This window comes from Aspergillus aculeatinus (genome assembly GCF_003184765.1).
Source record: "Aspergillus aculeatinus CBS 121060 unplaced genomic scaffold BO66scaffold_65, whole genome shotgun sequence".
Lineage (NCBI taxonomy): Eukaryota > Fungi > Ascomycota > Eurotiomycetes > Eurotiales > Aspergillaceae > Aspergillus > Aspergillus aculeatinus.
In genome coordinates this window covers 76240-100225 of record NW_020291534.1, presented here as the reverse complement: position 1 = coordinate 100225, position 23986 = coordinate 76240, and the positions used below count along the sequence as shown (strand labels likewise).

Genomic DNA, 23986 nt, shown 5'->3' with positions numbered 1-23986 from the left:
ATTGGATTTATAGCATTCATTCAGCATACAGCTTTCTTGCTCTTCTAGCTATCAAACGGGCTCAATATGTACAGTTCCTCGAACAAACTCGGGTCATCTAGCTCGAAGTCGCCGTGCAGTTGACGCTCAAGTCCGAGGTATCCACCTAATCCAGCATGAGCGACAAGATCGAACCAGGCATAACTCGGGGGGACAATCAACTTACGTTGTCGCAGACAAAGTCGTTGGTGCCCTTGGGGCTGACGACGTTGATATTGTCGGTGTAGATGTTCGAGCACACCTATCGCGACATCTGTCAGCTTTTTGCGTTCTTCTGCCTTGCCTACTACAGATCCAGAAACTCACCTCGGGGCTCGAGCAAACCAGGGTTCCGACATAAGGATTCTCCTTTCCAGAGGTCTTGCCGCGGAAGTTCTTGAACCAGACGTCGGAGATGGTGAGACTGCTCTGTTGGTTTGTCATGACACATTAGAATTCGAACGCCTCCAGCCATGATTTCCTTGGGGTCTGGTATACGCACCGGATATTCGTTGCACAGAGTCAGGTTTTTCTGTCCGTAGCATTGGGTCACTTCGATCGCCCAGTCGACGTTGTCGATGTAGGCGGTGTCATAGGTGACATTCTGCACGCGACCGCTGCCACCGCCACCCTGGAGGTCCTCGGAGAGAGCGGACGAGACACCGGGCCAGACCTTGATGCGAGCCATGTCCTGTACACGGGTCAATACTGGTGCCGAAGTGGCTCAAGTGGGTGCGTTATGTATGAGCCTTCACTTACCGAGGCATTGTACATGGAGATGTTGTACACGAGAATGTCCTGTACAATGTCCACTTCGCCCAGGTATTGTCCGAGAGAGCCCACGGAGATACCGTGCGAGCCGTTGCAGTGGAGGTTTTGCACCAGGATGTCAGTGCTGTTCGGTTTGAAGGAAACGCAGTCTACCAATCCAGACTTTGTTAGAGGTTGTGCGCTACTGATTGGTTTCGCGGGGGTTTGAAGACGTACCATCGCCATTGTTGATCACAGAGTTTTGGATCACGATGTTCGAGGATCGGTAAGTGTCCCTAGCAAAAACAAGCGTTAGCCGACACCCTCTACTGCAGAACAAAGAAGAGCAACGTACCATCCATCCGTGTTCTTAGCAGTCACGGACGGGTTCTTGGAATATCCAGAAATGTTGATGCCATCATAGAGAACATTTGTCGAGTTGGCGATGAGGTTGTACCATTGTGGGGAGTAGCGCAGGTTCAGCGGGCCAATGGTACCCCCATTCAGACCAATAATGCCAAACAGAATAGGGCGGAGGATAAGAGCGTCCTCTGCGTACAGATCGTACCAGACTTGGCCATTACCGTCCAGAGTGCCGCCTCCATAAACGTTCACGTCCTCACCACCGAGCTGGAAGAAGGTCGTTGCATTCTGGAAGACCTGTTGGAAAGCATTCGCTTGCCAGTAATCGGTGTCGTTGGTGAACTGGATGGTTCCCTCGATATCTGTTGAGCAGGTCAGGGTTAGTCACCATGACATGGACTTAATACAGAAGGAAAAGAAGGAAGGTAAAAATAAGAACGATCAACATCGACTCACCAAGATCAATGTGCTTCAGGAAAGTGAGATCCAATGCCGTGCCGATGATGTATTCCTTGTCGGCGTCGAAGACAACCTTTCCTCCATTGTTGCATTGCTTGATGGCAGAAAGAATATACGCCGAATCGTCGGATCCGTCCCCATGAGTGCGAACATGGCAAGTCTTGCTTCTAGACTTGCTCGTGGGCAGAGGCTGGAAGGGCTTGTGAGGCCCGCAGGCTTGGTTTCGGTCGCGGTTGAAGCCTTCGACTGTCGCGCCCAGCGCAAGAAGGCCGAGCGCTTGGCTAAGAAGATGCGAGGTTCTCATTTTTGAACTGACAGCTCAGGGGAGTAATAATCGGGAGAGGTAAAGGGAATAGTCTTGAACGAGAACCTGGCCGCTGTGCGAAATCATTCTCCGCCCTCATTGTATTTATATATTCCCAAATTCTCCCCGGGCGTGCACAGGCCCGTTGCATCACCGGCTCTCTCAAGGCGGGGAAGCGTCTCCCTGGGCATGAATGTATCCGGGGAAATGAAACAAGCCGATGCGGAGAGTATGGAGAAAGCGTGGAGCAACAGCCAAGCTCATGATGGCAGTTATAGTGGCCGGGCGATGTGATAGGAGGGCTAACTCCCGCTGCGATTGTCCGATTGGGGGAAAAATGGCACCAGCAGGAGATTGATGCGTCCTCGGTAGCCCTTGATTGTGCTGTTCCCCCTGCAGCATGGCTGGTCGGGTTTGTTCTCTTCCATATTATCATTCATAGCAAGTGGCCGCGGTGGCTTGCGCTGGCCCGCTATCCCCGGGATTTCTGACGATGTTTGGCTCTAAGGACCTGGGGTTGGTACTCGAACCGGTACTGGCGCCTTTCTGTGGCTCTTAATTTGGATTGACTTGAGCATTGAATGACGAGGACTTCCGCAGTATGTGATAAGAATAAGCTGGTGGAGATGAGCAGACGAAGGTGTGGAGGGGAGGGAAATGAAAAGTGGAGGAGAGCAAAACATATGACCTCCACTCTGGTGACCAGCTTCATTACCTCTCCATTCCCCATCTTTGGAGATAGCTTTGCGGTTACTTCAGACCGCTACATTGTCTCAAGCCAGACATCATTGGGCTGTTCGCCGGCGCAGACACAGAAGCAACAACACATAATCGAGTCACATTTTCCTTCTTCCCCTACGCAACGGTGCGCCGTCGGCTGAGGCCCATATAGAACTATTTAAATGGCTTGTGGAAATCGCCCTTCAGCTTCAAATCTTTCATTCTAGTCAATGGAAATATATACAAGCGCAAAATGGTAAAAAAAAAGAAGAAAAAAAAAGTCCTAGCGGGATTCCTCCGCGCATCCACGGTCGCTGCTCCTTAGGCCATCCGAGTGGTACACCGACAATCCCATTCCGAAGAGATGAAAGGAATCTAATCTAATTTTCACGGAGTGTCCAGCTTACATGATCAAACCCCCTTCTCGGTCGCCCAAAAAGGGACGTTTAAGCCGACTTCTTGACAGCGGCTTCGGTGGTAGCAGCAACAGCCTTGGCATCATCAACCACCTCCTTCTCCAGATCCTTCACAGCCTCCGTGGTAGAGCCATCCAAGCTACGGCGGTACTGAACGATACGGGTGACCTGGACGACACCGACGATGCCAAGGAAGAAGTTGACAGCAGCAAGCCTGGACATCCGATTAGTCAGTCTATTGACTACTACATCGCAGAAAGTAATTGTCGATTGAAGAGGTAGACATACAGGTAGTTCTTGGGAGTGATGATCATACACCAGCGAGTCCAGATAGCCCCGGTGGCCATCAGAGCACCGTTCTGGGTCAGGGACAGCTTCTCGGCGGGACGGCTAAGATCGGAAATGCCGGCAATGACGAGTGCCCACTGGGGCGGACAGAGTCAGTGATGAACGATCGTAGATCTCAAGTACAACAGTAGGCGACGCCGATGAGGGGTGGGAATTTCTCGTCGTCATATGAGGACTCATACCTTCATAACCGGGGCCCTAGCGAGCATCTTATGTTAGCTTGGTTCTTGACCTCCCATATCAATTGCACCCCACGAATAGTGCCAGTCAAGTCCCTCAAAGGCTGCAAGCTCACCAGAAATGCACCGTCTTCACACCGACCGGGCTGTTCCATAGGCGCTGGAAAGTGCTCTGTTGCTCGGCCGCGGCGGCATCTGAGCTCTGGAACCGGAAACCCTGGGCGCCAGGCCGACGAAAGGGGCCATATGCATTGCGGAAAGCAGCGCGAGAGTTTTGGAAAAAGCGTAGACCGACACGAGACGACATTGTGAAGGGGTTTGATATGAATTTAGACCGAGCGCGGCGGGCCAAGGTGTGTGTTATGGGAGAGTTCGGAAGGGTGAGAGCGGAGAGTGTCGGGCGGGACCCAGGTACAAGAGAGTGGAGAGAGGGAAGCGACGCAAGGAGAAGAAGAAGAAACCCTCTTGGTAGCAACGACCACAGGTAGAGCGAAGGGTCAGGAAATTCGAGATTGTAGGTAAAGATAGACTAAAGGTAGTCGAGATGAAGCGATCCGTCAAAAGGCCCCGACGTCGGCCTCACTCTGTTGGGGTTGCGGCTCTTTTCCGGCTGAGGTAAGCGGTGACAATCACGCTTGACTGGATTGGTTCTGCCGGGGTCCCTCTCAGAACCTCACTCAGTGGGAATCAGTTTGTCGGTAACTCCTCGATCAGAGCTCCCAGCACGCATTGTCAGTTTTTATCCCCGCCGTCTTCAATTGCAACTCTCCGAGTCATCCAGAGTCAATACTAACGGGTGCCCAGTTTGTCTGACGGTCTTTCCCGCGTGTTCCCGACCCATCCCGCCCTTTGCGATCCGTCACCACTTCACAATGTCCTCCAAGTACGCTTTCACTAAGGGTCTGAAGGAGCTGCGCTTCCTTTTCTGCCAGACCTCTCAGGAAAGCGCCGCTACCCGGTTAGTCGACTCTCGCGCGATATTTAGGATGTGTCGTTCGAGTTCAATTGCTGACGGACCTGGATTGTTTGTCTTAGATCGTTCCTGCAGCGCGCCTATCCCACCATGAAGAAGCACAACCCCTCCACTCCTATCCTGATGCGCGAGGCAGCTGGTACTGTGCCCAGAGTGTACGCTAGATACGGTATGGCCCGACGATCACTTATTGTGGACACCCTGCTCGCAGACTTGAGCTAATTAGCATATGCAGAGCTCGGAAGAGAGAAGCAGGAAGCCTTGACCGGTAAGACCTTTCGAGATCGGCCTTGACTCGCAACTGTGATAACTGACGGAAACTGCTGCAACACAGGCTTGACGGACCAGCAGGTCGAAGAGAAGATTACCCAGTTGGTGAAGGCGTCTTCATAATCAGTCCTATTTATTGCGCCCATATATCTTCATGCAACCTTGTTTCTGCCCTCTTCCTCTGCGCTGTACCTATAGATGAATCTGAAGACCCAATTCTCGCCACGAAACGCCGGAAAAATTGCCGAACCTTTTAAAATTTGCAACTCTATTGAGTTTACCTGGTTTATCAACACAGACTACAGCGAACTAGTATTGTTGGCGATCTCGCCGAATCTATATTGCGCCCAGCTCATACTTCCTTCCTTCAGGGTCCACAAGCGCCTCCCCTTGTCGTCTCCGGCAGCACCAGCTCCAATATGAATGGGGAGCAAATGGTCAAAGGTCGGGTGCGCCTTGCGGGCATCGGGCCGCTTCAGCAGGTCCACCAAGGCCTGCTCCCTCTCCGCCGGCTTGGCGGTGGCCGCATCCTTCAGAGCCTCGTCGAAGCTGGCGGTATACGGCAGCGGCCGCGGGTCGCCAAAGGAGAACTGCAGGTCACGCAAATTGTGAACTGCCATCCCGGAAACAATGATCAGGATGTTCTCCTCACGAAGCTTCGACACCGCCTGGCCAAGTCGGTAATGCTGAACGGGGTCTTCCGTGTCGAACAGCGAGACTTGCACAATAGGGACATTTAACGGGTTCTTCTCGGGCTCAAAGGCTATGAACGGCACGATGTTAGCAGGCCTCTGTCCCTCCCCGCCCCCCTCCCTGACCTCCAACTTCATCAGAGAAGAGGCAACTTACCACACTTGAAGCTCGCCCAAACGCCATGATCCAGCCCCCTCTTCACCCCTTCAGCCTTAATTCCCGCCTCACCCAGCGCACTCAGCACCTTCTCCGCGACCTCCTTACTCCCAACATTCGGATATTTCTCCTTGTAGTAATGGCTCGGAAACCCGTAGAAGCTTCAAGGGTCGTCAGTAACCGTTTCTCCACCCATCTCCAGCCTGACGATTCGATAATCACGAAGAAGACCGGAAATTGCAAAGGAAAGGAACATACTCATAGATCAACTCCGTAATCTCCGCCGTATTCACCTGGATCGTATCCCGTTTCCCTTGCCAATGGGCCGAGAAAACCACCACCGCCCGCGGCTTCACTTTCGTTGTGATCTCGCGTCCGATCTCCCCCAGCTTGTGGTACGCCGGGTGCTGATGATCGTACATGATATTCGGCTACACCACAAGAAGAATCAGTATCTCGCCTCTGTCAAACGGGGAAGGGCTGGACGTACACCCCCATGGCTCAAAAAATACACCGGCGTTTTCGACATGGTGGTGGACTCGACCGTAGATCGACCTACTGCGGAGGCGACGGGTGAGCTGAAGAAGCGACGGAGACGAGACAGATTGGCGGTGTTGGGGGTGGTGGTACTTTGCGAGCTGAGCTCGGTGGTGGATGCGCCCGAGGTCGCAAAGCGGGTAATAGCAACGGCAAGTAGAAGGGCAAGCAACGATATGAATGCAATCGTTGAGGGTTTGCGGTGGGTGGGTTGGTCTTCAGGCGCGGGTGTGGTGGCAGACATATATAAATACTTGTCAAAAGACGATATCTTCCGGTCTATAAGGTACAGTACGGTAGCAGTAAAAAAGCACACAAAAAGGTGTTCAGGGTCCCTTTCTGGGGAAAGTTTAGGAACAATGCGACTGGTACTGCAGAAATTCGAGATCAAACCACCAATAGGAAAATGCAACTTGGGGCGTGATTTAAAACTGGCACTCGTACTTGGAACATGCGAGAGCCGATCTTGCTAATCCACCGCGCATCCGATCGGGTGGTGACCAATCCCTCTCTCGGGAGTGCGGAATTGCCCCGCGCCCTCCCGACGGAATTGCCTCACTCCGCATACATGTATGGACAATGGACAACATACGCATTGCACGACACCGATCCTTGGGTCCTAGCTCTCTTACACTTGAACATGAGTCTTGACAGGTGGTCTTGACACGGGTTCTACATGACCAAGCTTGCATCGTAGATTAAGACAAACTGAGAAGGTGCTAGGAAATATACTTAAAGAAGTGTAATAAGGTGCTCAGTCTAGGAGACTGAAAGTGCTTCGCATGTCTGTCCCATCTCTGGACATTTGAAGCGGTGACCTCAAGGTTGAATACCCTAGTATTAAGTTGTGGTAGTATTACTTGTGGTTAAACACATGATGAAAATAAGCTGCTGGGGCAAATCGCATGATTGAAAAGCCTCGGCTATGCTGACACGCTGACCGCAAGTGGAAATGCATTGGGGAATCAAGAAAGAGAAAAGAGATGGGCCCAAGTGCAGATTAAGCAAACCATAGCCAATGCGTCTTCAGCAAACTGAAGTGATTAGTATGTATAAAGCCCCCCGATCCAGACGAGGCGCTATGGGCACGTGCCATGACATATCGCATCAAACGATTAAAATGATGTAAGTCTTCATATCAGTAAATGGAGGATTCAACCCAAGAAGAAAGATATATATGTGGATGATTCACATAAGAACACAATCTCCGTCATTCTGCTTTTGCTGATTGACGGCAGACCGAGAAAGACGGGTCTTCTGCATACGAGCTCCACCCTGCTTAATCTCCTCAAGGCGTTCACGAGCCTTAGGAAATCCTTGCGCTAAGCGACGAGAAAAGTGTCAGTATCAATCCAGATTTATGCCAGGGGCGGTACTAACCAGCTGCGCGCCAATACCATCGTTTTGCGTCATCCAAGTTTGCGACAACGCCAATTCCAACTTCAGTGAAATAGCCCATCGCGTACTCAGCTTTGGCAAGGCCGGCAGTGGCGGCCTTGCGAGCCCAAAGATACGCCTCCGTATCACTCTGTTGCAGGATCCCCTCCCCACCCGTCAAATACCACCCACTCAGGGCCAATTCGCTCTGGTGTTCTCCTTGCGCAGCAGCGTGTGTGTAGTAAATGATACTCTGCCGGGGATCCACAGGACAGCCCATCAGGCCATACTCATAGGCATTGCCCAGGTAGAATTGGGAGAATTTATACCCTAGTTCTGCGGCTTGATGGAACAACTGGCTTGCGTAGGCTTCATCGCGTGCAACCACATCGTTTCCTCCGTTCGCATACATCAATGCCAATTCGTGGAGAGCATGGGGATTCTCTGCGTCTGCGCGGTCTGCTGCACGCTTAAGCCAGGCAACTCCTTCACGCGGGTTTTTAGCTTGGCCTAGTAAACCCTTCAATAGAATCATTCCCATCTTATACATCGCAGGGGGGTCACCAAGGGCTGCTGCACGTTTATACCATTGAACAGCCTTGAACGGATCTCTCTTAGTGCCGCCACCTTCCTCTTGACCTATCTCACAACAGACCGCAACACGGTACGCCGACTGGGCGTGTCCTTGCTTCGCAGCAGCATAATATAAACCAAATGCTTCCTTAGGGTCAACCTGTAGACCCATCTGGCCCTGACCGTAGCAGTCGGCCAGATAGAATTGTGCATCGGCGTACCCGGCAGAAACCAATTTTTTGACAATCTTATAACCGTCCATGGTGTACTTTTCTCGGGCTTTGGCTTTCGTCTTTGGATCCATCCGACTAGCATCAACCAGGACAGTCGAGGCCTCGACCAGCTTTTGCGCAAAGAGCAGCTGGGTCTTGCGATCATTGGGTTTCGCCTTGACCAACTGCTGTAGGCGCTGCAGCTCACCTTGTGTCACCGGACCAGATGGAGCTGATTCAGCTGGTGGACCTTGCGGTGCTACCGGGGGAGATCTTGAGCTGCCGACGCTCTCGTATTGGCGCATTGGAGCAGGCTTGGATGCCTGCTCAAGACCGGGCCGGAACGGAACAGGGTGGTGTGGAAGAGCATCCGGGTTCTGCTGATCATCAAGCATTTCGGGCTGATTGATGGGTGGACTGTGGTCATTAACGGCTCTATATGGTTGAGACTGTCCATTGCCGTAGGGAGGAGTGTCCCTGGTAGCGTAGCCTGCTGCACCATCCGCATGCGCCGGTCCAGGAGGACTCCAATTGTCGCTTCGTTGCATGTATGGGTCTTCGTAAGGATCTGCGTTATATGCATAACCTGATTCCTCGTGATGATGTGCACCATGGGGTCCTTCACCCCCAGGCAAATCAAACTGAAAACCTGCGTTTGCAAATTGATTGGGCGCAGGCCCTCCCCGCGGATCAGATTGAGGGTGCGCGTAAGGATCGTCTGCCGGTTGCGGATTAAAAGCGGTGTAATGGGCCTGATATGACGTGGGCGATGCAGGGGATGGCTTGACCTTCGGCTGTTCCAAACCAGGCAGGCTTTCATCAATAATACCGCCCTTGGCAGGATCAGGCATAGCATCGAAGTTGGGCATGTCAGGCTCTTCCGCCTGTTTGCGATTATAATAGCTATCCACCCATGCCGCGGTGTCAAACCTTTCCTGGGGTCCTTGTGGGGCTGCATAGCTGGGCTCTTGATAAGTGGCCTGTCCTGGGTATAGTGGCTTGGGAGGTATGCTTTGTGCCGGTGAAGAGACAGGCATGGTCGCGCTCCTGTTAATATGGGGGACAGGGGGCGGCTCCTGTGGGTCTGTATATGGTCCATTGCGCCGTTCAAAAGAACCCGGAGACGGGCGACCTGTGCTGGCGGACCTCGCTGGTGTCCCTGGAGTGATGCTCCTACTTCTACCCGGAGACATAGGGTGGGTGGGCCGTTTAGCATGAGAAGTATGCGGGCGATCCGGAATCTGTGTAGGTACTGTTGCACCGCCATTGAGACTCATAGCGGCCATCCCGCTCTCAAGACCTACTGGTCCACGCTGGTCTTGGGCGGGAAATGAGGTGTTGATGCTAGGCAGTTGCGGGGGACGTCCGGCTGAATCAAGATATGATGAGCACGTGAGCCGGATGGATAGAATATAATCACTCACGCAGTCTAATACGATCCTGTCTTGGAGGTGGGATTCGATCCTCGGAGCCACGGCGACCATCATACCCTTGCGGTGGTGGGCCTCCACGATATGCATGGCTTCGGTCATCCCTCGGGGGGCCGTAACCGCCGCGCGGGGCACCGCGGGGCGGTGGCCCATGTCCATATGACCTCGGAACTGCACCTTCGCTAGCATATCCATATCCGTGATTATCGTGACCCCCATTGGGGAAGCCACGGTAGTTGTTATCATAGCGACTCTCAAGGTAGCTATCTTGTGGCGGGTAGCCCCTCCCACTGGGGGCAGGCTGGGGGGGACCGTAGTTTCGTACAGGCGGAGCCCTCTGTACTGGACGCTGCTGATATGCCATGACACACTCGAAGACCTAATGCACAAGGAAGCGAGTGGATGTGAATGGGTGAGGCGAGTGGGAGACGCGTGTTCTTTGTTCGCAAGGGGTAGCGACAGTTATATTCTGCGGGTTTGAATTGATTGGATCAAATTGTCTGTCTCTCAGTCTGTCTAGCCAAGCTGCAAGGTCTAGTCAGGAGGAGAAGGACCGGAGCGATTCTGTGCTGCAAAGCCCTGCACAGGTCGCAATAGGGGCGCGTGGCTTACTCGAAGCTAGGTCCGCACGAAAATCATACCAACACAATGATTTAGGAGTTCCATGTGAGATGTACGATCATCGGATCCAAATGGGCGCGCGCGATAAGGAGTTCAATCGGCCTTATTGAGACGAGAGACAATGTCAGTGGGAAGGTCATGGGCGCAGAGGATTGCAGAAGCGGAGAGCGCAAATGCGCAGGGCCAGCTTAACTCACTTAGAACACGAGCAATGAATGTCGCCTGCCTCAAAGTATGGAAATGGGTTCGTTTCCGACAGGATCCAGACCCAAGAACACAATCAATGAAGGGAAATGCTCAGTCAGCTATAAAGAACGTGTGTTGACCCCAGGAGTGAGCCAGCAGCAGGCAGCACATGGACAGAAAGGAAAAGGAGGAAAGAGGAGGAGGAGAAGGCGCGGTTGCGAGTCGCGCAGGTGAAGCAGTTGAGTGGAGGGAAAAAAGACAGCCCAAAAAAAGAGGGGAAGACTATGGCCCGCGGCGGTAATTTAGACCACTACACTATCTCTATCTGGGGTGATTAGCAACAAAGATAGCGTTCAAAGAGAAAAGAAAAAGAATGAGAAAGGCAATAGAAACGGATTTTTCAAGATTTTTATGACCCATCATCCTTTTTATTTTTGTTTCCCCCTTTGGACTTATTATCCCTCGTCTCCTTTAATTTACATAGCAGTCCACTCTTCTCGCATAGCTGATTTGTTTCACGCTGACCGGCACCTGACGCTGACGCTGGGGAACAGTTCTCCCTCCTTTGGCTGGAAAGACCCACGTTCGTTCCGCCAATACTTGCGCTCATGTCCCACTAACTGAGCCTGACCCTTGTGGCCGACAATGACTGCTCCTTTCTCTCATGTCATTCGGGCCCTGCGCGCGCTTAAGGGTGGGCGTTGTCTCGGCAGCGTCGGAAAGTCGGTTGTTGATGAAGATGGGTCTTCTTTTTGATGGTCACCGAATCCGCAAGATTGGGGTGCAATGACTTCTTGGCATGGCGCTAACTAAGGGACCAAACTACAATTGTGACGTTTTAGATAGTCGGTCCGAGGAAGGTAAAAAATAAAATTTAAGTCACGGTACACATATTCCCGACAACGGCCTCGAGTGACCCCGAGCACTAATCCTTAAGGGCACAATCAATCCTAAGCCCACAACATTCAACGCATGTCTATCAGTGATCAATAATATGATTGATCCCTGATCGAAGAGCAGAAAGCACCCTCGATCGTCAGGGGTCGATGCTTTCAACATCAAGCAGATCGTGCCGAGCCTCAGGCGGCAGCAAAGAACCAACGACAGGGCGGTGAGAAGTGCCTTTGCTCCACTACGCCTGTCCCCAGCAGAACGATTGGGTTACCATACTCTATCCAAAGGCCCGGCACAAGTCTCCGTCTGGAGTGTAGTCGGGCTCGCACTTCTTCTATTGGTCTTTCCGCGTGCTATACTATGGCACCGGTTTCTTCACAAATCTTGACGCCCGAGCGAAACAATCCCCATCAGTGCCATGGGGCACAGGCACCAGTTTCCTTCGACCTTTGGCCTGTCTAGTACTACAGTGATCATCCAGCACAGTTGTGCAGCTTAGTAAAGGTGGTGATCCTCTGGAGATCTTCATTAATATCGGTATTTATCCCTGCTCAAATTACACATAGTGTAGCTTTTGGTTCGGATATTGGGCTCGGGGCAACTAAAGATAAGCTTGCACTGGGAATTGAAACTTATGAGCGTAATCATCCATCAAAAACTCATATGATGGTATGCCCCAAGGCCTGATGCTTTAAAAATAGTTACATGGAAAAGAGATGTCTAAGACATCGGAGTGTCAAGGATGCGGGTGCGGGATACTTTCCTGCCAGGACATGACATGATTGGAGCTGAATACCAGAACCGACTGTACCATACTGCAGAATGTGTGCCGCAGAGTTTGAGGCATGAGGGCATAAGGCAGTCAACCACATACCAAGTGGAGCAACAAGGCTCCTCTCCATGGGCTTAGTTGCTTTGGTAGCAAATCACAGTGAGCAAAACCTTTTGTCGATTGGTGTGTAATCCAATGTCGGGATTGGCGGACAATGACACAGCCACATTCCGAGCCACGAGCACTAGCCTCAAAACTGTGCCACACGCTCGCTGTCTGCCGAAACCCGCGCGCGCGGATGACGATGGACTGATGCTCAATCGAGAAGAAGCATATCGAAAATCGCAAACAATTCTAGTTAGCTTGAGGAGTGTCTCGCCAACTCGGCATCTCTGCACCTCTCTACCCTCGAAAGCTTCGCGTCTGACATCATCGCTCAAGACGGATAGCCATCCTCCGAACGCTTCGCCATCATGTCTCGTGCAGGAACTTGGCTGAAGATGCTGGGAGTGTAAGCTGGGTTCCCAAGCGCACCACTTCAACTATGTCTGGAATAGCTTCTGACGGTCAATAGCGGTGTCGTTTGCTGCGTGGGAGGCCCGGCCTTCGTGCAATACATCCGGCCCACGGACGAAGAATTGTTCAAGCGCTACAACCCCGACCTTCAGAAACGGAGTCTGGAAGAGGGCGACCGACGAGCACGGGATTTCGATGAATACGTTACTAAGTTGAAGCAGTGGTCCAAGTCTGACAAGCATAGTATGTTGAGATCTTTCTCTATGCCGATGCTGAATGAGAAATCATCGTTGTGCGGTGTGCTGACACCTCTTGTTGTGTAGTTTGGATCGCCGCTCAAGAACAACAGGAACAGAGACGCCTGGAGGCGGAAACGCAAAATACGCAGGCGAAGGAAGACGCCAGGGCGCAAAGAGAAGAAATGCGGAAGGAGTTACTTGGTGGGAAATAAGAGGCAAAGAAGATATCAGTACGGAAGCAAGATCTATCATGAAGCCTTCGGCTCTCGGTCGTTTTTGGTGAAACGAGAAGTGCGTTCTTCTCCTCTTATCAACAACGCCATGTACTTACACCCCATATAAGAAAGTTGGGGAACCTGAAAAGCAGTCTCTCGAATCGTCGTGGACCCAGGCGTGTGCGGAGTTATATGGGCGATATTGTATTATATTTCATTTTATTAATGTCTGAACGACTGAATGGAAATCCACTCTATCTGTATTCTTTTGCTGATGCTAAAGTTGAGATCATGCATTGGGCTAAGGAAGACTACAGCAGACCACTATCAATCGTAGAGGGATCTCAAATTTATTGTGCTTCGCTATATTGTTGGTGCGGGATTGCTACCATAACTCCAATTCACGAAATTGGTATCAGCAGCGTATTTCAGGGACTCCTCATGATTTGGGACATTTATATGGCCATACAGTGACTTGATCAATGTTCTAAGTGTCTGCGAGAAGCTTCCGGATCAGCCTAGCTACTCTTCGGAATATCAAACACGAATCCGCTCTCTCTTTCCATAGTATGGTATATTTTGGGGCTTGACACGCAGTACCCCAAAAGTATCATGTATACCCCAAGTGATGCATGTACAGTACAGTACATATCTATCTGCAGGACAAGTACGTATGCTTTTCGACCGGGGGTATATGAACACCTGGCGATGCAGCAGGATATGTTGTGCTGGAAGTGACGTATTTCACAACTCGTGCCATATTTCCAGCATGTCTACTACGATTTGCATTCTTGCAAAGAATACCTGACCATAGATGTGTTAAAAAGATGACGATGATGGGAGATCTCAACAACCGTTATTGAGGATTGACATACTTAAGTGGTTGGTAGGGTTCACGGTCTATTCCAGATTCGGATTCAAGCGCGAGGGATCGCCACGTGAAGCCGACGGCGGGCGAAACACTGCATAGCCACTAGGCTGAAGGTACGGTGCTTCCAGCCTCCTCCCGTTCCTTTAGCAACACATGACTTGGCATGACAATTGGCGTACTTCTGATGCCCAATGGACCACTTTGGCGGGAAGATGTCGTCTCTGTGTTCGAATCTGGGAATGAATGGAAGTATCAATGGTCCATTTTCGTAGAGACAGCCAGTCGGTGGCATGTCATGTATGTAAAGTAGATCTGTCACAGCAACTGTGTTTGATTATTGTTTGGATAGGTGGTCGGCTAGTAGGTCGCATATGCATGTGGCCTCTCGCAGAGTCGCAAACCTTTTGAGGAAACACCATGTTACTGTGATACCACACCCTTCTTGCGACTTCTTTGTTCCATGGGCGCTGGGTTCGAATCCATTCTAGCATAAAAATAGCTGCCTGCGAGGCGGGTTGTCTTTCCCAGCCAATGCGTGGTCACGTGTTGCGCCCGCCCCCCCGACCGACCCGAAACGCCTGTAATCTCCAGACAGCGGGCGGCGATTCATCACACCTTGTCAGCTTCCCTCCAGCAACACATCCACCTTACTCCACTACATCAATCATTCCACATTCTAATCACTTTTCACGACTAAGCAGTTTTCACGACTAAGCAGTACATTCGATTCCTCATTCCCCCCAGACGACTGCACGCCGACCTGCTAGACTTGTTGCCACAACTCCCACCTCACCCCCTGCGGAAGGAACAAACAAAAGAGCTCATCAACCTCAACACCGCAATTTGGTGATCTACCAGACCCGACGTCTCGTTTCCTACACACAAACCGAGTACATCGCGCATCGCAGTCATGTCTGAGCAGCCTTACGATCCTTACATTCCGTCTGGATCCAACGGACCCAGCGCTACCGCTGCGCAAAATGGCGACCCCCGGACGAGGGAGATCGACAAGGTGAGTTAACGATGGGCCCCTTTTCCATGCGATGTGCTTCCGGAGCGTACTTCGGGAGCGATTGCATAGTGCTTTGCACCAAGAAAATGTGGTTGCTGCCTTAACTTGGGCATATTGTCTGCTCTGACGGACTACTGCACGTTATCGAATGAGCTGTCTGACTGACGAGCCTGCCTCCTCGAACAGAAAATCCAAGAAACCGTCGACACGATGCGCTCAAACATCTTCAAGGTCTCGGAGCGTGGCGAGCGCCTTGACTCGCTTCAGGATAAGACCGATAATCTGGCAGTATCAGCCCAGGGCTTCCGCCGTGGCGCCAATCGGGTGCGGAAACAGATGTGGTGGAAGGACATGAAGATGCGCGTATGCTTGATCATCTGTGTCATCATCTTGCTTGTAGTGATTATCGTCCCTACTGGTAAGATCTACATCTATTAACCTCGATCCGCCGTCCACTCGGCAATTGGTTTCCGGATGCGCTAACCCTTAATTTCAACCACAGTGATCACCACCAGAAAATAAGTTACGAACGCAGCGACAGTCATGATTGTCTTGGGAATGGATGATGTTTTTCTTCTTTTTCACTTGGTCCTGGTTTATCTGTGTTGTGCCCGTGAAGCTTTTGTTTCCAGCTACTAATACCTCTTGCTTTTTCTCGGGCGTCGAACTATCCCTGTTCTCACGAATGAAGTCTTCTTGCCTCGCCGCACCATTGACGCCATGGGCTGCTCTGGGGTCTTGAGGCTATGCCACATGAATCCATCGACTGTGAAGATGTAAATGATACTCTGGTGCTCGCTCATGTCCTAGTATATCAGTGCGCTTTGTCTTTCTCACTTCGTTTCCTGTGCTACCCTTTACGGGTATGCCTGATGTTGTGTTGCTGCGTGTCCTTCGTTCTTTAGCCTCTGAATGTCAACAATAAATTCCTCATGAAACGTTGATCCAAGAAAAAAAACAATAAAAGATGCAATGGCAGATCCAGCCTGTTGAACCTGAAAGTTCCGAATCGCGCCACCCACACGTGATTCCGAAGCAACGGAGAAAGAGCTTTGGCGGGGACGGCATGCTGTGGACCATACAATAAGAAAAGTATCCAATAATGAAGGACAGGTGGCCAGTGACCAGCCTAGGAGGAGTGTTCGGTTAAGGGAGGATCAGATAACGAAAGAGAACCAGAGTCTGAGAGACACTGATGGAGATGGCACTTGAAAAGGGAAGTGCGCTGGGGCACTGCGGGCAGTGGCTCCAGCCTCCAGAGAGCATTGATGGCAATGATTCGCTAGGGAGAGGGGAGTGGGTGGCTAGTAAGATCAGATAACGATTCCCAGGAATTATTATTGTATGATGGAAATTGATCCGGGACGTTTCAAGACTCCATTTTGCAATTTTCATTACGTGTGGGGATGGATACCGGGAGGGCAAGCATTGCCAGCAAGCCTGGGATGTTGGGGGGGGTGGGTTGCTAGGTGTATAGTGCTGAGAGCCTGTGATTGCTGGGACCGCTGGGAACTGCTGGAACTGCTGGAACTTGTCTATGAGAATTTCATGGGAACCAGAATGGGGCTCTGCCGTATCCGTAGTTTGGTCTTGGATCAATCAGTTCACCTAATATGAATGATGTGGTGAGTCATGCTGGGAAAGAGGAGCTCCGAAAGTCGCAGTCGCAGTGGCAGCGCGCACGCACGCACGCAGGCAGGGCCAAGGGCAAGTTGTTCGGGCAGTTGTGCGGCGCCGCTTCCTTGCGCAATTTATTCCACTGGCTCGTTCGAATTTCCCTCAATTCCGAGCTTACCCAAAGATTAGGACTTTCCAGCAATGGTTGTAGGGAAAGGCAAGTATAAAAGGGGGGAACGTAGGAAGGGGGGTCTGGTCGCGAGTTGATGTAGATGTAACTCTACTCTTTCATCTTAAGTACTTGCAAGGAGGGAAACGATTCCTCCCGGAGTGGGCACTAACTCAACTAAACCAACTTCTTTCTACTGACTAACTTACTACTACTTACCAACCTGCGTGAGTCAAGAGTAGGTTTCCGGCCGATTGCAGAAAATGGAAGACGCCCGCTCCGACAAGTAGCCGATCATCACTTTTACCATCTCGACCATCAAAACTCTTTGGAGCCTGCGGCAAATTCCCTGGCTGCACCCGAATTGGCTCCCTCCACACAACCAACCTTTTAACTCATTCTTCCTTGTCACTTTTCTTCTTCTTCTCCTCCTCCTCCCCCCCCTCCCTTCTTCCTCCTCCTCCCTCGAACAGTCCTCTTTAAATTTAACAGCTTTATTCATACTTTCGGGCTTCTCCCCCTCCCCCTCAACTTTTCTGTTCGAGTAGGCGCAAAAGCTGCCGCATGTTGGCTAGCAAGATGTTCTCCCTTCGCACTGCCGTGCGGAGAGCTTCCCCCAGCAAGCCCCTCCGCGCGCTCTCCGCACCGCTCGCCGTTTCTCGCGCCAGAATCGGCTCCCCCTCTGCCCGCCACTCACTCAAAGCTTCTGCCGTTCCATTGTTGCAAGGGCGTCAATACTCTCGTGCTACCGATCCTCAGCTTTCTTCCACCCGCTCCACGGTCGTTCAGTTGCTGAGCAACATCGGCTCCAAGCGGGAGGTCCAGCAGTACCTCTCCCACTTCACCTCCGTCTCCCAACAGCAATTTGCCGTCATTAAGGTTGGCGGTGCTATCATCACCGAACACCTTCAGACTCTCTCCTCCGCCCTCGCTTTCCTGAACCACGTTGGCCTCTACCCCATCGTTGTCCATGGCGCTGGTCCTCAGCTCAATCGCATGCTCGAGGATGCTGGAGTGGAGCCTCAATTCGAAGATGGAATCCGCGTGACGGACGGAAAGACCCTGGCTCTGGCCAGAAAGTTGTTCCTTGAGGAGAACCTCAAGCTGATTGAGGAGTTGGAGCGCATGGGTGTTCGGGCCCGCCCGCTCAATGCCGGCGTCTTCACCGCCGACTACCTGGACAAGGAGAAGTACAACTTGGTCGGAAAGATCAATGGTGTTAACAAGAAGCCCATTGAGTCTGCCATTGAGGCTGGCTGCCTTCCCATCCTCACCTCCATGGCCGAGACGCCCGATGGTCAGGTTTTGAATGTCAATGCTGATGTCGCGGCCGGTGAGCTCGCGCGTGCTCTTCAACCCCTCAAGATCGTCTACTTGGCGGAGAAGGGTGGCTTGTTTAACGGTGACACTGGCGAGAAGATCTCCGTGATCAACCTCGACGAGGAGTATGATCACCTGATGACTCAGTGGTGGGTGCGTCACGGCACTCGTCTGAAGATCAAGGAGATGAAGGATCTCCTCAGCGACCTTCCTCGCACTTCTAGCGTTGCTATCATCCACCCCGCCGACTTGCAGAAGGAACTCTTCACCGACTCTGGAGCCGGTACCTTGATTCGCAGAGGCAACAAGGTCCACACCAAGACCTCCCTGTCCGAATTCGAGGATCTGGACAAGCTTAAGGATGTCCTCGTTCGCGATCGTGAGGGCTTGGACGCCCGCGCTACTGTCGATCGCTATGTTGAGGGCTTGAAGGAGCGCGACTTCAAGGCTTATTACGATGAGCCCATGAATGCGCTCGCTGTTGTGTTGCCCCCTCAGAAAGATGCCACCTCTTCGCTGGCACACTTGGCTACTTTCACCATCACCAAGTCCGGCTGGCTCACCAACGTAGCTGACAACGTCTTTGCCGCCATCAAGAAGGAGTTCCCCAAGCTTGTCTGGACTGTGAAGGAGGACGATGAGAACCTGACTTGGTTCTTCGACAAGGCCGATGGCAGTCTCAGCCGTGAGGGAGAAGTTCTCTTCTGGTACGGGGTTGAGAGCGGTGAGGAGGTCAAGCAGCTTGTTCAGGAATTCAACGAGCACGGCCGCCAGATGTTCGGAGACATTAACCTCGAATCGCGGTTGCATCGTGCTGCCCAGGCCGCTACCCACATCGGTAAGGGCTTCGGTGCTAGCGGCGCTTCTACTGAGCAAAGACGTGCTTTCTCCTCGACTAGCAACGCTCTCCGTGCTGCTCGCTCGACTCGCCCTACCGTTCCTGTGCAGGCTTTCAGGACTTACGCCACTACCAACCCCAACCCCCCTCTTGGAGAGAAGAACATGTCCAACACCCGCCCTTCCAAGGTTGCTCTGATTGGAGCTCGCGGTTACACTGGCCAGGCTCTGATCAACCTGATCAACGCTCACCCTCACTTGGACCTGCGTCATGTTTCTTCTCGTGAGCTGGCTGGCAAGAAGTTGCAGGGCTATGACAAGCGTGAGATTATCTACGAGAACCTCAGCCCCGATGATGTCAAGCGCATGTCTGCCAACGGTGATGTTGACTGCTGGGTTATGGCTCTCCCCAACGGTGTCTGCAAGCCCTTCGTCGATGCTGTCGACCAGGGTTCCGAGACCGGCAATGTGATCATTGATCTCAGTGCCGACTACCGCTTCGATGAGAAGTGGACTTACGGTCTTCCTGAGCTGGTCAGCCGTTCCAAGATTGCCCAGGCTACCCGTATCGCCAACCCTGGATGCTATGCGACTGCTGCTCAGGTTGGAATCGCTCCTCTTGTCCCTTACCTCGGTGGACAACCCACTGTCTTCGGCGTTTCCGGCTACTCTGGTGCTGGCACCAAACCCAGCCCTAAGAACGACGTCGAGAACCTTACGAACAACATAATTCCCTACAGCTTGACTGATCACATCCACGAGAAGGAGATCAGCTCGCAACTTGGCGCCAGCATCGCTTTCATCCCCCACGTTGCGGTCTGGTTCCAGGGTATCCACGTACGTTCGGCTCCTACTTCTGTTCCTTCTTCATTGGCTAACTTTGGTCCAGCAAACTATCAGCATTCCCCTCAAGGAGGAGTTGACTTCTCGCGATATCCGCAACATCTACCAGGAGCGCTACGCTGGTGAGAAGCTCGTCAAGATTGTTGGCGAGCCCCCTCTGGTGAAGAACATTGCCGGACGCCACGGTGTTGAGGTTGGCGGCTTTGCCGTTCACTCCAGCGGCAAGCGTGTTGTTGTGTGTGCTACCATTGATAACCTGCTCAAGGGCGCTGCCACTCAATGTCTGCGTAAGTAGCCCTGAACTAATGGCTTTCCTGATTCAAAGAACGATGCTAACACTCCGTGTACAGAGAACATGAACCTTGCCCTTGGCTACGGCGAATACCAGGGCATCCCCCTTGATTAGGTTGTTTGCACTTGTTATTTAAAAGCACCATGTAACATCCATCTAGTCGAAGAGTAGGTATATAATCCTTCGAATGCAGGAAATCCGTTCTTCTTAATCCCGAGGAAGTATAGCCTCATGTTTCGAGTTTTGATCTTTTTGCATGTCCCATACCCCACGTGCATCTTCCCGGGTTGCCATGGGTCGGAGATATCAGTAAACACTCTATCTCTTTCTTCATATTCCATGGTTATCTCCTGGTCTCTGTTTTTCATCTACTGTCTTCTGGTTATGAATAGAACGATCCTGGCAATTACTTCAACCTGTTTCCTTTTCTCTTAAAAGCACTGGACAGCGATTGCTGTTGTATTGTATCTCGTCTGGTTGGTGCTAATGCAGTGTAGCTGGCCAGAGGAGCGCCAAAAGTCGATTTAGTTATTCTCATCTTATGCGGGTGGTCTCAGGTGTACTCACTTCCTTGTCGACTTGCTAGCCGGGCGTCTTTCTCTACGGTGGTTCGGATGTTTCTTCCCTAATACAATCCCCGATAGACAGCGGCGAATCATTTCATCAATAAGACATACTCTTAAGCTCAGACACTCACATCTCCTGCGGTTCATGTCCCTGCAGAATTGAAAAAGTCGTTCGTTGCGGAAAGTCGGAGTGACCTTACGCGTCCAGACTCGTCACTTGAATCCTTTTCAACGCGATACTGAAAGTCTCTTCGATCAATCTACCACTCATGAGAGCGTGTCTTGCTCAATCAAGCACGCGTTACTTTCGTGTACGAGCTTCACGTCCATATATCTAGTATTTGCTTGACTGTTACCTTTTCCTAAAGACAAGTACTCCCCACACCTCTACTTCATCCCCGAGCCCAAATGACTTTACCTTTTTGAACAGCCCACTTTCCAGAATTGTCGGGGTTCACACCAAGACCTTGTCGGACGTCATCTGCTCTCTGACCTTAATCTCAGCAGCATCGGAGTCTCCAATCCTACTTTGACTTCACGTGCTCGACCCCAACCGTACAGCAGGCGGATTGGGGCTGGTAGCATACAGCTCTTCGTTCGAAAATGTTCTACAGTCATGAAAGTGAGTCAACCTTCTAACTCCCGGAGGTTCACGTACTAGCTAAAGCGTTTTCATTCTTCTAGTACTTACCTCTCCCGAGTACGGTGTCGCGACAATATGGTTCGCTGCAATCCCACGCGTCGAGTCTACGCTTGCAAAACGTATTGAATGGCTAATATAACCTTGTCTTCAGGCTGGTCGCAACCCTGGGCTCGAAGTCTGTCACCAGACGTCTGAATAGAAAGACTATACTGGATGTGGATGTCCCTAAGGCGTGCGGCGCCATCATGGAGCCGGGGGCACCAATGGCACTGAGGCTTCAGGGGAATCTTCTGTAAGATGCTCACTGTCCTGATCCGGACATGGGCTGTTTCGTTTGCTTACAAGACACTCAACTACCAGATACGGGGTCTCAAGGGTTTACAGCCATCAGTGCGGGTATACGCTCACAGATGTCCAAGCCATGCATGACAAAATGAAAACAATGCTGAAGACTCTACCGGGTGGTGGTCTGGACGCCTCTGCCGGGAAGGCTAGGTACGTCTCGTTTCCATTAATGAGGGCAGCAGAGGGGCGTCTTTCAATACTCTGATCACCGCTGGTATGATGCTAATGTCCATCTTCTATAGGCCCGAGCAGCTCATCTTGCCTTACGATCCATCATTCCTGCCTGATAGCCTCCCTGGGCTTATCCTTGACCTCTCGAGCTTCAATGCATTGACTGAGGTCGATCAGAGCGCATCGACCTTTTTCAATCGGCCAAAGACACCCAATTTGAGTCAGTCGGTCGTCTCGCAGGACACAAGTTTGCAATTGAGCCTGCCATCCGATGACAATTACGCGGGAGGCTTGGGGGGCTTCGCCTCGGATATTGATACTGTTGGGTATGGTCCGAGGAGCATCACTTCGGAAAGGATCAGACCTTTTCCGCTGGACGAAGAGGCGGGTGTGATTCTTCAAGCTGATTTCGAGTTCGACGAGGACGGAAACATTGTTGAGCTGGGAGCAACTCCGCAAGTTGGGGGTATATCACACAGTGTTGCTCACAGCCACCACGAAAGGGGGATCATGAGTGATCTTGGAGTCTGTGCTGAAGAAGATATCATCATGGATGATCAGGTATAGCTTTCGGGATGACTATATGTGGCACAGTACTAACTCAGAGTTTATTCAAGATTAACATGATCGAGGACGGTCTCGAAATAGGCGAGAAACCCGAGCAGAACACCCGAGGTGCTGGTCACTTGCCGGCCAGATCAACACCTTTTCCCGACATGGTTTTAGATGACGAGGTCGCTCCAGAAGCACATGAAGTGTCAATGGCTCAGAAGCAAAGAGCCCCGAAGTTGATACAAGCGGATGACCAGATCGGGCTAAGAAACAGTGAACTAGCTCACCTGAACCAGAACTTTGTGGAACTTATGGCGATAGCCTCGAAGCAAAAGTCGAAGAACAAACTTCCTACACTGTCGAAGAAGAACGCGGCCTTCTGGGTATATGGTCAGGGAATTGGCTCTGTTGGGAACGGAGTAGGCAAGTCTCATGCCACGCATCCATTGCATTTCTTCTCGGGAGAGCAACTTTACAACACTCTTACAGCGACTGCTGCCAGTCTGAGTCCCAAACGTGTTCACGACTCCATAGAAGATGAGGAACAAGAGCATATCGGAAGACGCGTGCGAGCTAGGAATGATGGCCAGCCAGCTGATCAGATGGAGTTTCCCAACAATGATGATCTCTGGAACCAGGTTTGTTCTCTCATGTCTACCTGCCTCGCATAGAATATTGGCTACTAAGCTACGTGGTGCAGGATGTTGAGATCGGTCGCCATGCCTCGTCAGTACTCCATGATGAAGGCTCCTTTCAGATGCCCTGGAACATTACAGCCTCTATACATAGCTCTCGACAGGGATCCATTGCGCGCAACATCCTCCCCGGTATTGGAAGTGTTAGTGATTTTTCATCCCGCGGCTTTTCTGACACGGGTCTTTTGAGACCACGCAGCCGCCTTACAAGCTCAAGCCCTCTTGCTGGACGTGGCTTTCCATTCTTTATCGAGGCACTTGACAACCTACAGCTCCCTGGTCACGAGCCGGAGGATGTAAACATGTTTGAGGACTTTGACATCTCGCAATACCTGCACACAGAAGAGGAGGCAGACCACGGTGGAGTCGCCCGTAACAACGCAGTCGAAGCTATCGCGGCCGAACCTGGGCATGCTTCTGCCAGTCTCCCAACCCACGGGGATGACTCGCAGAGGTCCACTCTCGACCAGGAAAGTCTGAACTTCCTCGACTTCCTCACCGCTAAGATTGCAGCATTGGCTCGTGCAGATGAGAGAGATGGTCAGGACCTGGTGCGCCCCTCCTCAAGTCATCTCAGTGGCATCAAGCAAACAATGCACTTTTCTTCGCTTCTTCCCCCGGCCAAGACATCTCGCATCGTGGCTACCCAAGGTCTCATGCACATCCTCGCTCTGGCTACCAAAGGCCTGCTCACAGTCCATCAAGATGAGGCACAGTATCTCGGTGGTGAAAAGTATGGCGAACTCTACCTGTATGGCGAGATCTATCTCAGTTTGCCAGAGATCTGAGAGTGCGCTTTGTATGTGAACACATCAGCCGTCTCAACTGATTC

At 51.7% G+C, this 23986-nt stretch overlaps 10 protein-coding genes across 10 annotated transcripts; 5 read left to right on the top strand and 5 right to left on the bottom strand.

Annotated features, from left to right (window-relative positions):
- Positions 1–97: 97 nt before the first annotated feature.
- On the bottom strand, positions 98–1894 carry BO66DRAFT_383762 (putative extracellular exo-polygalacturonase; the record flags this gene model as incomplete). The annotated part of the gene is made up of 8 exons (XM_025646066.1): positions 98–145; positions 206–280; positions 346–447; positions 521–709; positions 778–938; positions 1006–1064; positions 1124–1493; positions 1588–1894. The coding sequence occupies 8 exons, from the start codon at positions 1892–1894 to the stop codon at positions 98–100; spliced, it is 1311 nt and encodes a 436-aa protein (XP_025499149.1).
- Positions 1895–2222: 328 nt separating this feature from the next.
- Positions 2223–2719, bottom strand: BO66DRAFT_395558 (uncharacterized protein). The gene has a single exon (XM_025648244.1). The coding sequence runs from the start codon at positions 2604–2606 to the stop codon at positions 2367–2369; it is 240 nt and encodes a 79-aa protein (XP_025499148.1). The 5' UTR covers positions 2607–2719; the 3' UTR covers positions 2223–2366.
- Positions 2720–2857: 138 nt separating this feature from the next.
- BO66DRAFT_395555 (mitochondrial pyruvate carrier family protein) lies at positions 2858–4092 on the bottom strand. The gene is made up of 4 exons (XM_025648243.1): positions 3674–4092; positions 3561–3576; positions 3319–3455; positions 2858–3244 (listed from the first exon to the last, which is right to left on the bottom strand). Exons 1-4 carry the CDS (start codon positions 3862–3864, stop codon positions 3061–3063), a joined length of 528 nt encoding a protein of 175 aa, XP_025499147.1. The 5' UTR covers positions 3865–4092; the 3' UTR covers positions 2858–3060.
- Positions 4093–4243: 151 nt separating this feature from the next.
- Positions 4244–5116, top strand: BO66DRAFT_359275 (L51/S25/CI-B8 domain-containing protein). The gene is made up of 5 exons (XM_025644966.1): positions 4244–4288; positions 4362–4515; positions 4593–4699; positions 4766–4798; positions 4865–5116. The coding sequence occupies exons 2-5, from the start codon at positions 4430–4432 to the stop codon at positions 4921–4923; spliced, it is 285 nt and encodes a 94-aa protein (XP_025499146.1). The 5' UTR covers positions 4244–4288; positions 4362–4429; the 3' UTR covers positions 4924–5116.
- On the bottom strand, positions 5047–6582 carry BO66DRAFT_395553 (DODA-type extradiol aromatic ring-opening family dioxygenase). Its single transcript, XM_025648242.1, has 4 exons — positions 6140–6582; positions 5908–6080; positions 5650–5810; positions 5047–5563 (listed from the first exon to the last, which is right to left on the bottom strand). The coding sequence occupies exons 1-4, from the start codon at positions 6428–6430 to the stop codon at positions 5100–5102; spliced, it is 1089 nt and encodes a 362-aa protein (XP_025499145.1). The 5' UTR covers positions 6431–6582; the 3' UTR covers positions 5047–5099.
- Positions 6583–7374: 792 nt separating this feature from the next.
- On the bottom strand, positions 7375–9832 carry BO66DRAFT_334089 (putative chitin synthase activator (Chs3); the record flags this gene model as incomplete). Its single annotated transcript, XM_025644195.1, has 2 exons — positions 7375–7508; positions 7567–9832. 2 exons carry the CDS (start codon positions 9830–9832, stop codon positions 7375–7377), a joined length of 2400 nt encoding a protein of 799 aa, XP_025499144.1.
- Positions 9833–12550: 2718 nt separating this feature from the next.
- BO66DRAFT_395550 (uncharacterized protein) lies at positions 12551–13484 on the top strand. Its single transcript, XM_025648241.1, has 3 exons — positions 12551–12762; positions 12826–13010; positions 13091–13484. Exons 1-3 carry the CDS (start codon positions 12725–12727, stop codon positions 13216–13218), a joined length of 351 nt encoding a protein of 116 aa, XP_025499143.1. The 5' UTR covers positions 12551–12724; the 3' UTR covers positions 13219–13484.
- A 1150-nt stretch (positions 13485–14634) lies between these two features.
- On the top strand, positions 14635–16065 carry BO66DRAFT_395547 (SNAP receptor SNC2). Its single transcript, XM_025648240.1, has 3 exons — positions 14635–15104; positions 15291–15522; positions 15607–16065. The coding sequence occupies exons 1-3, from the start codon at positions 15003–15005 to the stop codon at positions 15624–15626; spliced, it is 354 nt and encodes a 117-aa protein (XP_025499142.1). The 5' UTR covers positions 14635–15002; the 3' UTR covers positions 15627–16065.
- A 445-nt stretch (positions 16066–16510) lies between these two features.
- On the top strand, positions 16511–20296 carry argEF (bifunctional acetylglutamate kinase/N-acetyl-gamma-glutamyl-phosphate reductase; the record flags this gene model as incomplete). The annotated part of the gene is made up of 4 exons (XM_025649520.1): positions 16511–16551; positions 17559–19884; positions 19937–20177; positions 20241–20296. The coding sequence occupies 4 exons, from the start codon at positions 16511–16513 to the stop codon at positions 20294–20296; spliced, it is 2664 nt and encodes an 887-aa protein (XP_025499141.1).
- A 1055-nt stretch (positions 20297–21351) lies between these two features.
- Positions 21352–23933, top strand: BO66DRAFT_359256 (Rad21/Rec8 N terminal domain protein; the record flags this gene model as incomplete). Its single annotated transcript, XM_025644965.1, has 7 exons — positions 21352–21370; positions 21433–21469; positions 21543–21683; positions 21752–21886; positions 21979–22468; positions 22525–23097; positions 23160–23933. Coding segments are annotated over 7 exons (2169 nt in total), but the record flags the coding sequence as incomplete, so codon positions are not given.
- Between the last annotated feature and the right edge of the window lie 53 nt (positions 23934–23986).